Source organism: Gopherus evgoodei, chromosome 10 (assembly GCF_007399415.2).
Source record: "Gopherus evgoodei ecotype Sinaloan lineage chromosome 10, rGopEvg1_v1.p, whole genome shotgun sequence".
Classification (NCBI taxonomy): domain Eukaryota; kingdom Metazoa; phylum Chordata; order Testudines; family Testudinidae; genus Gopherus; species Gopherus evgoodei.
In genome coordinates, this window is record NC_044331.1 from 78,423,822 (window position 1) to 78,441,016 (window position 17,195).

The 17,195-nt window shown below is 46.8% G+C and overlaps 1 protein-coding gene across 11 annotated transcripts in view; it reads left to right on the forward strand.

Annotated features, from left to right (window-relative positions):
- The window catches only part of MPRIP (myosin phosphatase Rho interacting protein), a 163,544-nt gene that overhangs the window by 139,282 nt on the left and 7,067 nt on the right, over nt 1-17,195 (forward strand). For 7 of the 11 annotated variants that reach the window (XM_030577958.1, XM_030577959.1, XM_030577962.1 and 4 more), the window contains 7 exons: nt 2,211-6,092; nt 11,293-11,440; nt 12,193-12,310; nt 13,169-13,328; nt 13,756-13,866; nt 15,887-15,973; nt 16,716-16,878. In XM_030577958.1, coding sequence (XP_030433818.1) covers nt 2,211-6,092; nt 11,293-11,440; nt 12,193-12,310; nt 13,169-13,328; nt 13,756-13,866; nt 15,887-15,973; nt 16,716-16,878 — 4,669 coding nt within the window. The remainder of the gene's footprint in view (nt 1-2,210; nt 6,093-11,292; nt 11,441-12,192; nt 12,311-13,168; nt 13,329-13,755; nt 13,867-15,886; nt 15,974-16,715; nt 16,879-17,195) is intronic. The other 4 variants (XM_030577965.1, XM_030577966.1, XM_030577967.1 and 1 more) reach the window with 1 other exon arrangement.

Genomic DNA, 17,195 nt, shown 5'->3' on the forward strand with positions numbered 1-17,195 from the left:
AGAGAGAGAAAGGTCTTGGATGGGCCAACCCATGGGGAGGGGAGAAGAAAGCTAGACAATTCCTGTGTTTATTAGCAAATTCCCAAATGTTCATTGGACTTGCCACTTCATGATCTGCAGTTATAGCTTCCTGTTCTTAGACTGTGTTTGATCTTCTGTTATGGCAGCAACTCATGTTGGCTACAGGCCCTGGGCAGGATCCCACATTTCCACAATAGACCAACTGTGGCTTCCCTAGAGCGAAGGCATCCTACTTCCCTTAAACTGAAGCCCAGCAAATAGTAGACCAGCACAAAATTGGCTACCAAAACCTACTCCACCACGCTTGACTTTCTGAGTTGGCCTTAGTGCCTTTGAAGGTAGGAATAAGAGCGAGAATCAAAGTTCCTAGTAGGTGGTAGCAAATCAGCTTTAATACAATACCAGCCAATCCACTTTTTCATCTAAAACTAAATTGAATCTTTTTGAGAGTCTGAGAATGTTTTTCTTCCCCATCCCCATCTTTGATGGCTGCCTTTGCATTTTCTAATTTCGGTAGGAAGCAGCAGAGCCAAAATTCCGTGAGAGAATTGAGTATTTCTAGTCCAGCAAGAAACCGTTAGTATCTGAGAGAGGGATCCTGTTCCATGTTAACCATCAGAACAGTTTACCCAGGGTCGTGGTAGGTGCACCATCACTGGCAATTTTTAAATCAAGATTGGATGTTTTTCTTAGTTATGCCCTGGAATTATATTAGAGACGTTCTCTGGCCTGTGAAGTACAGGCGGTCAGATGAGATGATTGCATATGGTCCCTTCTGGCCTTGGAATTTATGAATCTTGGAGAGTTCCAGTGCTACTATGCAGACCCAGAAAGTCTGGATAAACTTTAGGGGACTTACCTGAACGGAGCTTATGCATTTTTTAAGGTCTTGTCCACCCCCAGTCCTTATCCTTTTACAGATACCTTTCATGGGCATTAATACTGTTGGCTCTAGACTGGCATCAAACACTCTGCACATTTCTTAATAATAACAAAGCTGTTGAACAAGAACCAGTACTGACGCATGCACCTTGCACTGAAGCCCTTTCTGAGCTCTTGTAACCCCTCTGACATTTCTTGCTGTTAAGTTTAATCACAACTGCAATATCTTGAACCCTGTGAATTCTAGCACTCAATCTTTCTCTTTTAGATACCTGGAATGTCTTCCAGCTCTGGTGAGGGAGGGGGGCACTTTACTAACCTGTCCTGGGTGGATATTCTTGCATGTTTTTGGTGTTAAGCATGACTTTAATGTAACATAACTGAGTGTCACATCTGTGGGCTTTCCCTACCAGCAAACAGAATACAGCAAGGCAGGCCAAATTCCTAGGCTTAACGCTGTGCTTCTCTTGCCTCTTCCTGTTTGTGTATTTCTTTTAAAGAAATATAAGTTCTGTCGACTTATGCATGACTCTCTTTGTGAGTTTTCTCTTTGCATGCTACACTGCTTTGGTTTGAATCTCACAAAGGTTTGTTTGTTTTATATTACATTCTCATCTACCTGTTTTTCCCTTTCACATGTCTTTTTTTTACAGGTAGAGAGATTAGATCCTCCCCTCTCTTAAGATTTAGTAATATATTTTTAAAAAGAGGAGTAGCCAGATGAAGAAGCCTGTTTTTAGCCATTACAGAAATGACATCACTATGGCAGCCATCTCCTCTTTCTGTAGCTTGGCAGGAAGTGATGTCATGTACTTTCAACCTCACTTCCTGTTATTGTTTTTGTTCTGAAGGACTTTGTTACCTGGAACTGTGCACTTTTTGTTTCACAACAAACTAAACAAACAAATGCACCAAACTGAGCAGCTCCTCTCTCCCCAACCTGTTCCCTTCCCTCCCTCTCGTCCTCACTCCCTTCCAGTCTTTTGTCTCTTTTATTTACTGGTGTTTCCTTTTCCATTGTTTTGGTTTTGTTTGACTTGCTTCTCATAGACTGTTACTTTGAGATGTTTCAGTGTTATTATATGTAGTTTCTGTTAATCAGAAGCAGCTATTGCCCCCCTTTAAAAAAAAAAGGGGGGGGTTTAAAAAAAATTGTGCCAAGAACAGAAACTTTCCAAAATGGGAGCATATGGGTAGCAGCCAAAACAATCCAAGGAGCTTTCCCATGGCCAGACCTGGCCAGAGGTGTGACACTCAGAACTGGGACCCAAGTGTTACTAATCTAGTATTTAATCAATTTTTTTAAGACCGAGGTGGCAGCCTCACCATCGGGTGCCTGGCAGAGGCTCCATAAAGTCAATCAAGACCTCCAAAGTGAGCTGGAAGCCCAATGCCAGCGTCAGGAGCTGATCAATCAGCAGATCCAGTCACTGAAACGTAGCTATGGTGAGGCAAAGGATGTGATCCGGCACCATGAAGCCGAGATTCAGAGCCTTCAGGCAAGGCTCAGTAATGCTGCAGCTGAGCTGTCCATCAAAGAGCAAACTCTGGCCAAGCTGAAGAGTGACTTGAAGAGTGAGAAGGAGAAAGCCAAAGAGCAGCTGGAGGAGTGGCAACACAGTGAGACCACTCTGAGCTCCCAGTTAAAAGCCAGTGAGCAAAAGCTGAAAAATGCAGAGGCGCTGCTGCTGGAAAAGACACAGGAGCTGAGGGATCTTGAAATGCAACAGGCATTGCAAAGGGACCACCAGAAAGAAGTGCAGCGGCTCCAAGACAGGATTGCAGACCTGAGCAGGCAGCTGAATGCTAGTGAACAGGCTCGGATCCTAATGGAGGAGAAGTTGCAGAAGAATTATGAGGCTTTGTTGGAAAGCTGTGAGAAGGAAAAGCAGGTTTTAATACAGAGTCTGAAGGAGGTGGAGGATAAGGCCAGCGAGTACGAGAATCAGCTTCAGAACAATGAGCAGCAGATGGAAATTCTTCAGAAAGAGAAACTGAACGCAAAATTTGAAGGCAGCGAGATTGTCCACCAGCTAGAGGAGCAACTGGAGATGAAGGAGGCCAGCATCCAGAAGCTTGCTGAGGACATCAAGGAACTTGAAGGGGAGAGAGATCAGATCAAATGTAGGTTCCAAGAGCTGATGAATCAGGTTGAAGAGTCAGATAATGAAGTTGCCAAGTTGCAAGCAAAGTTGAAAATGGAGGAGACCAACTATGATAAGTTGGAGCAATTGTACGAGAAAGTATCAGATCAGTTCCAGAGCGTGCAGAAGGTGCTGGAAGAAAAAGAGGAAGAGCTGAGACACGTTAAGGAAATGCACTTGAGAATTGTTGAAAAGAAAGATGAAGACCTCAATGAGGCTTTGGTTAAAATGGCAGCTTTGGGCAGCAGTTTAGAGGAAACAGAAGTAAGGCTACAGGTCAAAGAAGAGGTTTTAAAGAAGTTAGCTAATGTGGACTCAGTACCATGTGCTAAAGAGAGACAGGACTTCTGCACTAATCTTGAGGCTGATGAAAGTCACATTCCAGACATGCCAGCTCCTGAGGGGCTTCCAGGTTTGAATTATGCACTAAAGGAGGAGGATGCTGAACGTCCTGAGACCAGCCAGAGACAGGCTGGTGAGCATACCATGCTGAATGCTGAAGAACTTAGGTCTCTGAAGTCTACAGAGCTTCAAGACAGAGAGCCACAACAGAAAGCCTTAGTGAAGCCTGATATAGGAACCCTAAGTGCCAAAAGGCAAAGAATCCGCTTCTCAAACATCCAGTGCCAAAAATACATCCATTCAGATGGGTCAGAGAAAAATTGGACTAGTAGCACGTCTTCAGACACAAGCCAAGACAGATCACTGTCTGAGGAAAGCATGTCATCAGAACCAGTTCTTGGTTACCCAGCCTCAGGAACCAGTGACTCTGAGACTTATCTCTCAATCATCCATTCCCTGGAAACCAAACTTTACATCACGGAGGAAAAGCTCAAAGATGTGTCCATGAAGCTTGAAAGCCAGCAAGGCCATAACCAGGAAACCCTGATAGCCCTCCACCATCAGTGGGCCAGTACAGAGTCCCAGCTTAGGGAACAGCTCCAAGTTAGCTTATCCGAAGTTGGTGCTCTGGTTTCACAGCTGGAAAATGAGAGACAGGAAAAGTTCAGAATGACAAAAAATCATGTCAATGAGTTGGGAGACTTCCAAGTGAAAAATGATCAAACCCTGATCTGTTTAGAAAAATGCAGAGAACAGCTAAGGGCTTTACCCAAATCTGACAAGGAGAAAGAGAGAGATTTGTTTCTTACCACTCTGTCCAGCATGGAAACCACCTTGTCAAATGCAATCCAGGTCTTGCAAGGGACACCCATCTCCTCTGATTATCAGCAGAGTGAAAGCTATGTGGCTCAAATTCCAGCTGCAGAAGAGAGTTTGCTGGAGGAACAGAAACTCATTTCCCAGCAGCAGCAAGTTGAAATGTCTGATGGAGACCGGTTAAGATTGCTTTCTGAGAGGATAGCATTTGAAGCCTCCCTGATCAACCAAATAGCAGAATCTTTGAAAAATACAAGCTCAGAGATTTCCCAGATTCTCAGAGAGATTCATGAGACAGCTGAGGTGGTTTTTTTAGAGCCAGCAAATGTGTCACACACAGCAATTGCCTTGGCCAATGTCTTATCTAAGAAGCTGCTACTGGAAGGTGAATTTTGGAGCCAGGTAGAAGAATTGAGAAAGCACTTGAGCACCAGAGAAGAAGCGGTAGAAAGTAAAACAGAAGCAGTTAGTTTTAGTTTTCCCCAATGCCTTGTCCAAACAGTAGCTGATGCTACATTGATCAGGGCAGAACTTGGTTTTGTTGCACAGAAGATGCGAGAGTCTTTTCATAAGAGGTTAAAAACAATTGAAGAAGACCTCCACAATACCAAAACAGCTCTCCAGCAACATAAATGCATGTTGGAGGAAATTATCAAAGCATATAGAACCTCTGAATTTGACAGGGTTATGCATCAGATTTCTGAAGCACTTGAAATCCAAAAGGATGCTTCAGAAAGAACCCAAACCTCTTGGGATAGGAGCCATCTCAAGGTGATGCCATGTCAAGATTCAGCCAAGATGATGCAGGCCCATGGTTTGCCAGACCATAGTAGTGAAGCACTTGTTGCCATTCAAGAAGACCTTGCCCAACAACTAAAAGAAAAAGCAAATGTTCTTAAAGAAATATCTGTTGCCTTACTATCCTTGTCCCCTGAGGAAGCCATACGCGATTGCCAGAAGCTCCTAAAAATTTCTCAACGTCTTTCATATCATACGTCCATAGGAAATCTTGAGCGCTATTCATCATTGTTAGTTCAAGATGCAATTATCCAGGCTCAAGTTTGTTATGGGGCTTTCAAAGTTAGACTCGAGTATGAAAGGGAGCTAAAGTTTTACAAAGAGTCCTTGCAAAACATGGATGCTCTGTGTCAAGAACGCGTAAAGACGGTGTCCGCCCTTCGTGAGGAGTATGAAGACTTGCTTCGAAAGCAACAGAGTGAATATGCTGAGATGATAGCCATCATTGAAAGAGAGAATGTAGACCTTAAGGCAAAAGTCTCTCAGCTGGACAGTCAGCGGAGGCTCTTGGAAGAGGAGGAGCACAAACACAGCAAAAACTTACGTGAGTTACAAGGCAGGTATGAGGAGGAGATGCAAAATGTGATTGAGCAGTTGAATAGGACGGAGGACACTCTGCAGGCAGAGAGAACAGAGGGCCTAAATCAACTTGATGCCATCGTCCGAGATAAGCAAAACATGGAGACGTATCACCTTGAGCAAATGCAAATGTTGGAGGAAAAGTTCCAGGCCAAGATAAAGGAACTGCAGATCATCCACAATGAGGAACTGCATACTTTGCAGGAACATTACAACCAGAACCTGCAGTGCTTACAAGAAACACTAGACAATTACCAGAGGCAGCACCCAGAAGCCTTGCCTTCTGAAGGGTCTGAAACCAGTGACGGGAATGAGTGGGCAACAGATCAGCCCGAGGGTGGGATGCAGGTCTCCGAGAGCGAGTTAAACTCCATGCACGGTTTGAGAGAGCGCATTCAAGAGCTGGAGGCCCAGATGAATGCCATGAGGGATGAACTGGAGAACAAGCATGTGGAGGGGAATGCTTCAGCACTGAGGGAAAAATACCAGAAAGACTTTGAGAACCTGAAGGTTTTGAATACATTTAATTTTACCCCATAACCCTTCCTTCCTATCAATGCAATGTTCCAGTTTGTTGGGAGTTCCTTCTAGTACATATGGTTCCCCATGCAGGGACTGCACTCCCGTAAGACCTAAGACAGTTAAGAGAAACCAAACCAATTAAAATGATCTGTAAAGTCTCTCTCAATGCATGTTAGTTTTCTCCATGCTTCCCTTCTCTGCGCTGGGATGCATTCTAAATGTATTGCTTAGCGCTTCCAGTCCTTTGTACCTGGCTGTTTAAAAAAGCTCAGGCACAATGAGAGAGAATTATTTGATTGGGAACGGTGGCAGAGGCTGCTGGTGATTTAGTGGTGGGAGTCAGGGTCCAGAATGGCTGTAATAATGTCACACTGCAACTGAGCCTCCTCAAACACGAACATTGCAGTGTTCTTCTCATGCCTGAGTCATACGTTCTGGGCAAAGCAGCTTCCCAGAGCTCTTCCCGTGTCTGATCAAACTCCCAGCCCAGCTTCGTTGACTTCAGAGCCCTAATGCGAAATGTAAATGTAAGCTCTCAAAATGTGTGTTTGTGGGAGGAGGGGAGAATCTGGCTGGTTAAAAGAGGACAAGTTTTATAGTCGAAAAATTAATACTAATCTCGGCTCGATGTGGCTAACAGGGAAATCCAGTGTTGCTGTTTTTTCAGCAGTTTTTTACGAGACAAACAGTGCACAGTTGTTTGAGCCCGGAAGTAGGTGCAGAAACAAAGTTTGAAGGAACAGGAGCAATGGCCACAAAATGTATTTACATAGGATGTGCCACCATTCAGGGCTGGCTATAAAAGCAGCACCCGGCATTACATCTTCTAAAGACTGTTGATTTTTGAACTTGAGCCCATTTCCAGCTGGTAGCTGGTTCTGTAGCGGTGAAATATGGGTTTGCTAACAGTGCTTGAGCTGATTTCCAGGTTGAATATGGAGCTTAGGTAGCAAAAGGTCAGCCAATCCAGACTGCAGGCAAGGACCCAGGATTCGTGGGCAGGAGCAAGTCAGACAGAGGTGCTTGCAAGGGAGTAATAATCCTCCAGAGTCAGCAAAGGGATTTTAAAGTGATGAGAGAGCCTGAGTCCAGCAGCAGCAGCATTTAACGGTGGAAGGCTTGGAAGTAAGGGATGTGGCTAGGGTTTATGCCAGTTTCTGGATACATAGAACTTTTAGCCTGGGAAGAATGGTAGCTCTACCCAAGCCTCTTCCTTCTCCTGAGAGACAAACCCATCATTTGGCAGGGGGTGCTAATGATGTGAACCACATTTCTTAAACACAGAAGTTCTAGGGTATCTGTTGCTATGACTTCCACAGACAGCTCCAAACTCCAGTTACTCTTGAAGAGAGGAAAATCCCTTCCTAAACTCTTATCCAACCTCTCCCTCAGCCCAGTCACCAGCACAGTTGCTCTCCCCTTGAAAACTCAAAAGACCTTGGAATCAGTACCCCGGGCAACATGCCATTCTCCAAATAGGGTCCAAGAGAAAGAGCGTTCTTGCTTTATAAACAATTCCCTTTATTATGCATCCCATGGTGGCCTTTCTGCTGCTGCTTCCAAACTGACTTGAACAACCATTAGACTTCACTGCCTCAGCTGTTTTCAAATTGTGACTCTCTCTGTTGGAGACTACTGGAAACCTGCAGTTTGCCAGCTGGAAAAACCAATGGAGCAGTAACCTTTGGCAGACCTGGGCTGAGGAAGGACGGAGAGAGAGATCTAGATCTCCCTCCCTCTTGCCTTCCCTTCCTCCCTCACTTGTATGAATTGAGGGGACAGAAACAAAAGTATAAAATTAATCTCTGTTACTGAGAAGCTAACCCAGGCACTTTCCAAAACTCTCTTAATACACAATTTAAAATAGCATTAAAATACTTGTTTTCTCCTTTCCTTTGCATACTCTGGAGAACTTTACAACCCACACTAATGCATATACTGTTTTGTGCTTACTCTAATTTCTTGGATTTACAGCAATGCATTTACTATAAACTAAACACTGTACCTACCAACTAATGTTATTAAGAAGCACTTGCCAATTTTCCTCCCTATGTTATGCCTGTAGATAAGAATCCTAGCATAGCAAAGCTACCTCACCCGATACTCAGTCAACCAAGTCCAGATAGGTTATGGCACTGGAAACAAGAAACAAGGCTGAGAAAATGAAAAATGCCTCAGGATAAAAAAGCAAGCCAAAGAATCAAATCCAGACCCAGAATTCACACTGATCACATAGCTTTAGGGGATTCTTAAGAGTAAGAATTAGTAGGGCTCAGTGGGTAACACTCTCTCCTCTGGAATCACAGATTGTCCTGCATGAGTACTTAGGCTCATAACTAGTGCTGATGCTACAGGATAAGATCAGCAGGTGCTGTGCTGATACAGGAGGCATTAAACTTTAGCCACTGGAGACAATCCAGGTTAAAGTTTACCTCCTCTAGTCAGTGCTGGCATTCAGTAAAACAGACGATGTCCCAGGCTGTATATCTGAGTGCATAGAGCAGAGAGAAATTGGCAATACAGGATTGGATTTTGGGGGTAGAAGTTCCAGGGTGGTCAGTTCACAACCCTTAAATTCTGCTTTGGGTTCATTCTGACCTCAAACTCACCAACTTAACTGAAATGGTTAAGTTTCCATGGCTCTCACCAAACACACTGGTGTAAAATCAAGAAATCCAGTGAAGTCAGGGTAGCTGTCTCAAACTGGCATAAATAGGAGGAGAATCTGGCCCGTAACTCAACCCCGGTTTGCCAAGAGGTTCATGAAGTATGATGGGACCATTTGGCTAGTTTAGCTCTAGTGTCAGGTTTGTAACACAGCCCTGAATACAGGCAAGTTACAGACCTCACTAGCAGAGTTCTCTAGTTCTCATCACCAAGCTTTGTCTACATAGGTCGTGCCCAGGATCTGGCTCATGAGCGCGAAGCACTTCGAAGCTCCTGTAAAAGTAGCAAAGAATCCTGTGGCACCTTATAGACTAACAGACATTTTGGAGCATGAGCTTTCGTGGGTGAATACCCACTTCGTCAGATGCATGTGGGTATTCACCCACGAAAGCTCATGCTCCAAAATGTCTGTTAGTCTATAAGGTGCCACAGGATTCTTTGCTGCTTTTACAGATCCAGACAAACACGGCTACCCCTCTGATATTTGAAGCTCCTGGAATCTCAGTTGCATTCTCTCTTGCTTGGTTTCCTGGAGTATGGGTCTGGCAAACGCATTTATTGCTGCATGGAGAACTGAAGCTGTAATTCCCAGTTGCTTTGCCCTTCTGATTCATTTTCAAAGCTCTCTTTCCAAGTGGGGTGCCAGGAGGACCAGGTTAGAGGAACTGGCTGGCTTCTGAAGTGGAAGGGAAATCTTTGAGCCAGGGTGGGCCTCCAAAATGACCTACTGAGAGTGGAAACAGGGCTGGTTCCTGCACAGGAGCCAAGAACTGAGTGTATTATTTCTTCTGTAGCTGATGGCCTGGCACAGGGAGTATGGCACCTTCATAAAATAAAAAAACATCTAAGCAGGAGCCGTGCAACTCATGACTCAGCCATCTGTGCTCAGTGGGAGCTGGTGGGTAGAGATGCTGAGGATCAGGGCTGTCAGCTTCTCCCCCCACATGACAGACAAACACAGGAGAGAGGCCGTGTAGATTGAAGTTTGGTTCTGTGATGGACAAGCACCAGGAGGATCTGTGGCTACCGCCCTAATGTGGGCTGTGGTGCTGTTGGATCTTACCAGGCCTGGTCAGCAGTTGGCTGATGCTCCTTAGAGCAGCACCTATGTTCTGCAGAGGGTAATGCTGGTGATGCAGTGGGTGAAGGTCTGCAGAACTGAGGTCCCAGTGCTGGGATGCAGGAGGTGCCATCATTTAGATGAGAGCCAAAATTCAAGACCTCAATGTTTGTGACTGTTCTAAATCCCATAGCACTTTCCCCAAGAGATGGCCCCGTTGTCTCAACCTAATTCCAACTCTGGTAACTAATTCTAGCACCCTGAATTCCTCAGTTTCAACTGAACGTGGTATTTGTTCATCTTCATCTGCTGTCCTAAACTATAATACCGTATTGCTGTTAAACAGCTACATTCCACCCCAGAGGTGGCTGCATTTCAGTGGTGGTTGCATGCCCCTTTTATAGCCTGCACTGGAGATTGGGGGTTTGAAAAGAGATTGGAAAGCACAAACTTAATTGCTTTTGAAAGTGAGGATCTGGTAAGAGCCCATCATGGTGCAGCTATGTCCTATGCAAACTCGCCAGGAATCCCTTTCCTCACCCAAATAGAGCTTTGTCACTGCAGCTCAAACAGACCCTGCAGCCATTGTCCTGGACCTCACACATGGCCCTGCTAATGGCTCCCCAGCATACCAACTGGTACTCCAGCCCTGGGCCCCTACACATCCCTGCCAATGCATCTGCGTCTTGGCTTGCAGAACACCCTTGCACTTGCCATCACATGCTACTCCAGACAGAGGCTGTCACTCAGGCTGAGCATCAGAAGTTTGGGATGGGAGAACATGGGAAAGATTCCTGGAGTTCAGTGGATTCGCTGGAGGCCGCTGTTCTGTATGTGTGAAGTTGTCCCAAGTGCAGAGAGCAATGAGTAGCACAAAGGAGGTGAAGGGATCCGAGGGGAGTGTGAGCAACCAGGTGGGGGCTAGGAGGGAATGAACTCCAGCACAGGCTGGAGAAGATGGTGCAGGACCTGAAAGGTGAGAGGAAGGCTCTGGAAGTAGATGCAATAGAAGACAGAAAGCTACCAAAGGGACGGTAGGGATGCATCCTTATTAAATACATTTTCCTTCCCCCATTTAGAGCCTGATGCCAACCCCACTGAAGTCCATGCTAGGCTTTCTATTAGCTCCAGTGGACTTTGCTCCACGGGCTTTATCCAATCTCGAAAATGGAATTTTCCCCCCTTGGCCTGCTGTTGGCCATTTTTTGCCTAATAGAGTTAGAGATGGGAAAGACCCCCTAGATTCACCAGTCCTTGCCCCATGGCTAGGGCAGGGCTAGTCCCTACTACGCACTTACTTATCCACTGTCTGTGTGTCCATCTGTTGGCTGATCTGCATTGTGTTCCCCTCTCAGGCTATTGGGGCAGTGTGTGTGTGTTCACTGCAGGCATCTTGGCTGAGAGGGCGTCTCTCCAGACCTCGTTAAGAAGGTAAATTCCAGCTCCTCTTCCATTTTGCAGGCAACATGTGAACGTGGGTTTGCAGCCATGGAAGAGACGCATCAGAAGAAGATTGAGGATCTGCAGAGGCAGCACCAGCGGGAACTGGAGAAACTGCGGGAGGAGAAAGATCGCTTGCTAGCTGAAGAAACAGCCGCTACCATCTCGGGTAAGGACCCAGCAGAGCACTTACTCCACTGATTTTGTGTGACACTGAGGGGAGGAAAAAGTCCCCTCAGCTGTGTGCATGAGGAAAGAGGGGCGGTGGATGGAGCACTCAGCACAAGGCAGCGTGGACAGAAAGTGCTGCATGATCAGTGAAGAGCACAGGGGCTAGTCTCCAGTCTGATAGTGGGAGAGCAGAGTGGGTGGAGGGAGCATGGGCTATGGAGTATAATTGGGGGAGGGTGCGAGGGCTCTGGTTCACAGTTGGGTGAGGGGCAAGGGCTGATGGGGCAGGGTAGGGGCTGAGGGGTGATTCATGGAGAGCCACCTCCCATCTCTTGTCCTGTTCTGATGTTCCTCTCCTTGGTGGTGATGTAGCCCAGTCAGTTTTTCGCTCTATCTGAGGGAGGCATTACTCATTGCTGAGTCTAATTTATTACCGATTCCACAGTGACTTCATTCTTCAGTGCCTGTGAGAATATAAAATGCTGGAGCCCAGGCCTTGTGCTTTCGGAGTCCCATAACTCAGGAAATAAACTGTGAATCAGGCAATTGTTGAACTTTATTAAAAAGCAAGATTTGCAGAAGCCCTTTCCCTTGCTTTATGGCCAGTGCCACATAATAAAGTGATTGTGAAGCAGGAAAATGACTTACCAAGGTGACTCACATTTTGGAGGAAGGAGGGGGGAACCTTTGGTCCAAGTGATAAATGCATCTCCTCCTGCAGAGCATTAATCCTCTTCCTGTCCTGTGCAGCCATCGAAGCCATGAAGAACGCCCACCGTGAGGAGCTGGAGAGGGAGCTGGAGAAGACCCAGCGCTCCCAGATCAGCAGCGTCAACTCGGATATTGAGGCCCTCAGGAAGCAGTACTTGTAGGTTTGGGGTTTTTTCTTCCCCCCACCCCTTCCCCACGCATTATGTGCTGCTAATGCTCTACATTAGTTTGACTCACAGGACACATTTTTACTCCTCTTGGAAGTGCGACACTCAGATAGTTAGACCTGTTGTTATAGAGGGTGATGTGGAAGCTCTTCTCGGTGCTCCTCCATCCTAACCTGTGCCCTGCCCCGGACCTCCACACCCCTCTGCCAGTGCTCCTCAATCCTGATCTGCAGCCCCCTACCATCCTCACAGGCTCCCAGAAATCTTGAATTTTTCGGTCTCCGGATACCTTTATCTGCAGCATTCTCTTCGTTACAGTTAATGTAGTGTGCAGATGCATGGTGGTGTTTTCCATGCCGCTGGAACTTTTTTTACTGCTCAATCAAACCTGTTCGAACAAGGCAAAAGCACTCGCCGTAAGTGAGAACCAGATCTGTGTTGGTAGGGGAGTTAGAGGAATAGCTGAGCTGCTTTACTAGGCTTTATGCCCATGTATAATGTATCTGTGCTCAACCCAGTCCACCTACACACAGTTTTTCCACCTAAGCTGAGAACAAGCATGGTAACTTTCAGCCCAAAGAGTAATTTTTAAGTGATCAAAGGAAGTGCCTGAAAGGTTGAAGTGCCTCCGTTGCAGGGGCCAGAGATCCCTTTTGGTGGAGGGGCAAGGATTTCAGAAGAGGAGGAGAGTAGCTGGCCACCTGGGATTCTTCCAAAAGCAGAGTGTCTCCCTCACGCACCCCAAGCAGATGTCCTTTTAACCTTGGGCTGTGAAGTGCCCCCTTCATCGGTGGAAAGCCGTGGACATGGCTCCAGAACATCTGTCTCTTGACTTTGCCCCTCTGCAGGGAGGAGCTGCAGTCAGTCCAGCGGGAACTGGAAGTCCTTTCGGAGCAGTACTCCCAGAAGTGCTTGGAGAATGCTCATTTGGCCCAGGCCCTGGAGGCTGAGAGGCAGGCCCTCCGCCAGTGCCAGCGAGAGAACCAGGAGCTCAACGCGCACAATCAGGTGAGGTACCAACTGCACCAGAGCTCCTTGCCTGGCCGCTCAGGTTTCAGTGGGATTTTCTGGGGCAGTGGGTGGCTTCTTCTATGGGAAGAGAAGTTGGAGGCAAGGCCGGCCAGCTGATCTGCACTAGCAGTGCCTGCTCTGCTGTCCTGGCCCTAGGTAATAACATGAAAACAATGTTAGCATCATGGCAGCCCAAAGGCAGGGGAGCTCTCCCAGCCCTGCCCCCAGGACCAGCACAATGTCTGCATTCCTCCAGCTGTCTCCCCAGTGCAGTGCTCTGTAGCTCAGATGGGGCTGAATGCATGGGGCACCCCACAGAGGGAGCCTTGCAAGGGAACTGGGGACAAAATAAGCCACCACAGCATTGGCTAGGGAAATCCTGTATCCCTTCTGCTCACTCAGTGACTCTCTCCCCTCTTTCCAGGAGCTGAATAACCGCCTGGCTGTGGAGATCACACGGTTACGGACCGGGGAGGGAGGGGGAGAGGCTGATGGCTCACCTCTCACACAGGGGAAGGATGCCTATGAGTTAGAGGTAAGTGTCCTGCCCCCTTTACTACCAGCAGCTGGAGAAGACAGGGAGGTAGACACAGAGAAGCTGGTCTGATGACCAGTGGGATTGCAGATGGTCCCAGCTGTAGATGGGCAAGGAGCACCCTGTAGTGTAGACCCTGATCCCTGCCTGGTTCATGAGTGTGTCCAGGGCACATCCCAGGCGCTCACAAAGAAATGGCCTGTCAGTGGGCTAGGAAGAGGGGTGGAGGGGCGTAGTGGTCAGAATTACGGTAAAACCACACACGGTGTGATCTGAGAATGAGACTGAGCCAACAACTCCTGCATTCTAATCCCACTTCTTCTGCTAGCCTTAGAAACGTCTTGTAACCTCTACCCTCTATTGTCCAGCCCTAATGTGGGGATAATGCTTATGATGCACTGGGTCTGGAGTTTTGATAGAGGCATGTGAAATGTGTTGATGTGAGCATGTGCGAGTGCACCTCATTGTCAGCACAAACCCTGGGCACAGCCATCTCTCTACAAGTGAGCAGCAACTCTGAACCGCCCCAAAGAACAGTCTGGTCTGATCTACCGTAGGATTGTAGGACTGGAAGGGACCTCGAGAGGTTATCTAGTCCAGTCCCCTACACTCATGGCAGGACTGAGTATTATCTAGACCATCCCTGACAGGTGTTTTGCTAACCTGCCCTTAAAAATCTCCACAGATCGAGATTCCACAACCTCCCTAGGTAATTTATTCCAGTGCTTAACCACCCTGACAGTTAGGAAGTTCTTCCTAAAATCCAACCTAACCCATCCCTTGCTGCAATTTAAGTCCATTGCTTCTTGTCCTGTCCTTAGAGATTAAGAACAATTTTTCTCCCTCCTCCTTGTAACAACCTTTTATGTACTTGACAACTGTTATGTTCGCTCTCAGTCTTTTCTCCAGACTGAAACAAACCCAATTTTTTCAAGCTTCCCTCATAGGTCATTTTCTAGACCTTGAATCATTTTTGTTGCTTTTTTCTGAACTTTCTCCAGTTTGTTCACATCTTTCCTGAAATGTGGCACCCAGAACTGGACACAATACACCAGTTAAGGCCTAATCAGCGCAGAGTAGAGAGTTACTTCTGGTGTCTTGCTTACAACACTCCTGCTAATACAGCCCAGAGTGATGTTTGCTTTTTTTGCAACAGTGTTACATTGTTGACTCATTTAGCTTGTGATACACTCTGACCCCCATCTCTCTTTCCGCAGTTCTCCTTCCTAGGCAGTCATTTCCCATTTTGTATGTGTGCAACTGATTGTTCCTTCCTAAGTGGAGTACTTTGCATTTGTCCTTATTGAATTTCATCCTATTTTCTTCAGATCATTTCTCCAGTTTGTCCAGATCATTTTGAACTTTAATCCTATTCTCCAAAGCACTTGCAACCCCTCCTAGCTTAGTATAGTCCGCAAATTTTATCAATGTTCTCTCTGCCATTGTCTAAATCATTGATGAAGATATTGAGTTGGACACAGAACTGATCCCCATAGGACTCCACTCGTTATGCCCTTTCAGCTGGACTATGAACTACTGATAACTACTCTTTGGGAACAGTTTTCCAACCAGTTATGCACCCCCTTTATAGTAGCTCCATCTAGTTTGTATTTCCCTAGTTTGTTTATGAGAAGGTCGTGCAAGACAGTATCAAAAGTCTGACTAAAGTCAAGATATACCACGTCTGCTGCTTCTCCTGTCTGCTTACACTGTCAAAGAGAGCTACTAGGTTGGTTTGACACAATTTGTTCTTGACAGAGCCATGCTGATTGTTACTTGTGACCTACTCGCTCAGTTATTAGCTGGCCAGGCTCAAGGGGCTCCTCATTATACCTGAAGCTGTGTCGTGTGTGTGTGTGTGTGTGAGAGAGAGAGAGAGAGAGAGAGAGAGAGAGCCTGTGTTACTGAGTGTGTGTGTGAGAGAGAGCCTGTGTTACTGAGTGTGTGTGTGTGTGTGTGTGAGAGAGAGAGAGAGCCTGTGTTACTGAGTGAAAATGCCTGGATCCCTTTTTCCCTACAGGTCCTATTACGGGTCAAGGAATCAGAAATCCAGTACCTGAAGCAGGAGATCAGCTCCCTCAAGGATGAGCTGCAGACAGCACTGCGGGTAATGCCTGGGGCAGGGCCATCTCTGAACGTGCACATAGGGAGCCCTCTGTCTTGTATGAGTTTGCTCATTTTCAGGAGGGTTAACTAACTTATTTTAAGAGTCGAATCGGCATTTAAACATTGATCTGCCTTAATTAACACAGCCACTTACTGTTCATGGGTTATCGTCTTTGTGCTGCAAATGAAGCATCTGGTATCATCAAACCAGGATTTGCTTTGGTCTCTTCCTGGAAAGATGTTACTTTAAATGTTTGTGTCAAACACACAGACCCTGCGAATGGGCTGATCACAATTGCTCTGGGTGGTTAACTTGCCACGGCAGGTTCTCAGCATTTTAATTCCATGCCATTTTCCTGATTTAAACAGAAAGCCACAAACAATAAATTCTGTAACAAACTAACTGGTGTGCGTGTGCAGCACTGCTCTCTACTGGATGGAATCTGAACTGCTCAGCTGTGTGTCCTAGATCCTGTAAAGCTGTTAGCCAAAGGGAACCCTCCTTTAGCACACATGGATTGGCAGCAAGTGTGCTTTTAGCAGGATGATCTGAGTTCTGCCCCTGCTGTCCCCAAGAAGCTCTCTGTGGAAGTGCTGGGAATTCCTGGATCTGTCCCAGAATGCTGTTTCCTCTGTTACTGGGGTTTGCCACATCACCTGCTAGTAAGCACACAAACTTTCTGGTTCTGTGTGTTTATCTCACTCTATGACAACCCTGCGGGTTTTCCTTGTTCCTTTCCCAGGATAAGAAATATGCCAGTGACAAGTACAAAGACATCTACACGGAGCTGAGCATCGTGAAGGCCAAGGCAGACTGCGACATCAGCAGGTTGAAAGAGCAGCTGAAGGCAGCCACAGAAGCGCTGGGCGAGAAATCCCCCGAGAATACCACTGTGTCGGGATATGGTCAGTCCCTCTGCTGTGCTGAGCAGCCTTGTTCCCTGCCCCAACACATGCAGCAGGTGGTACCAGCTCTAGTATGGTGGAGCCTAGAAGGCCGAGAGCAGGGCATGGTAGGGTCCTGCAGGAGCTCCAGTATATCCACGGTGAATGTTGGGAGAGTCAAACAAACAGGGCTGTATTCCTCCCTTCTATCGCACCACTTAATTTACTGGAGTAACACCAGGGAGGAAGACGGCCCAGGTTGTGTGTGGGCTGCCTGGCTCAGGAGATTGTTCATGAGGTTAGGAGCTGTTCACCTCCAGGTGGTCTGGTGGAACGTG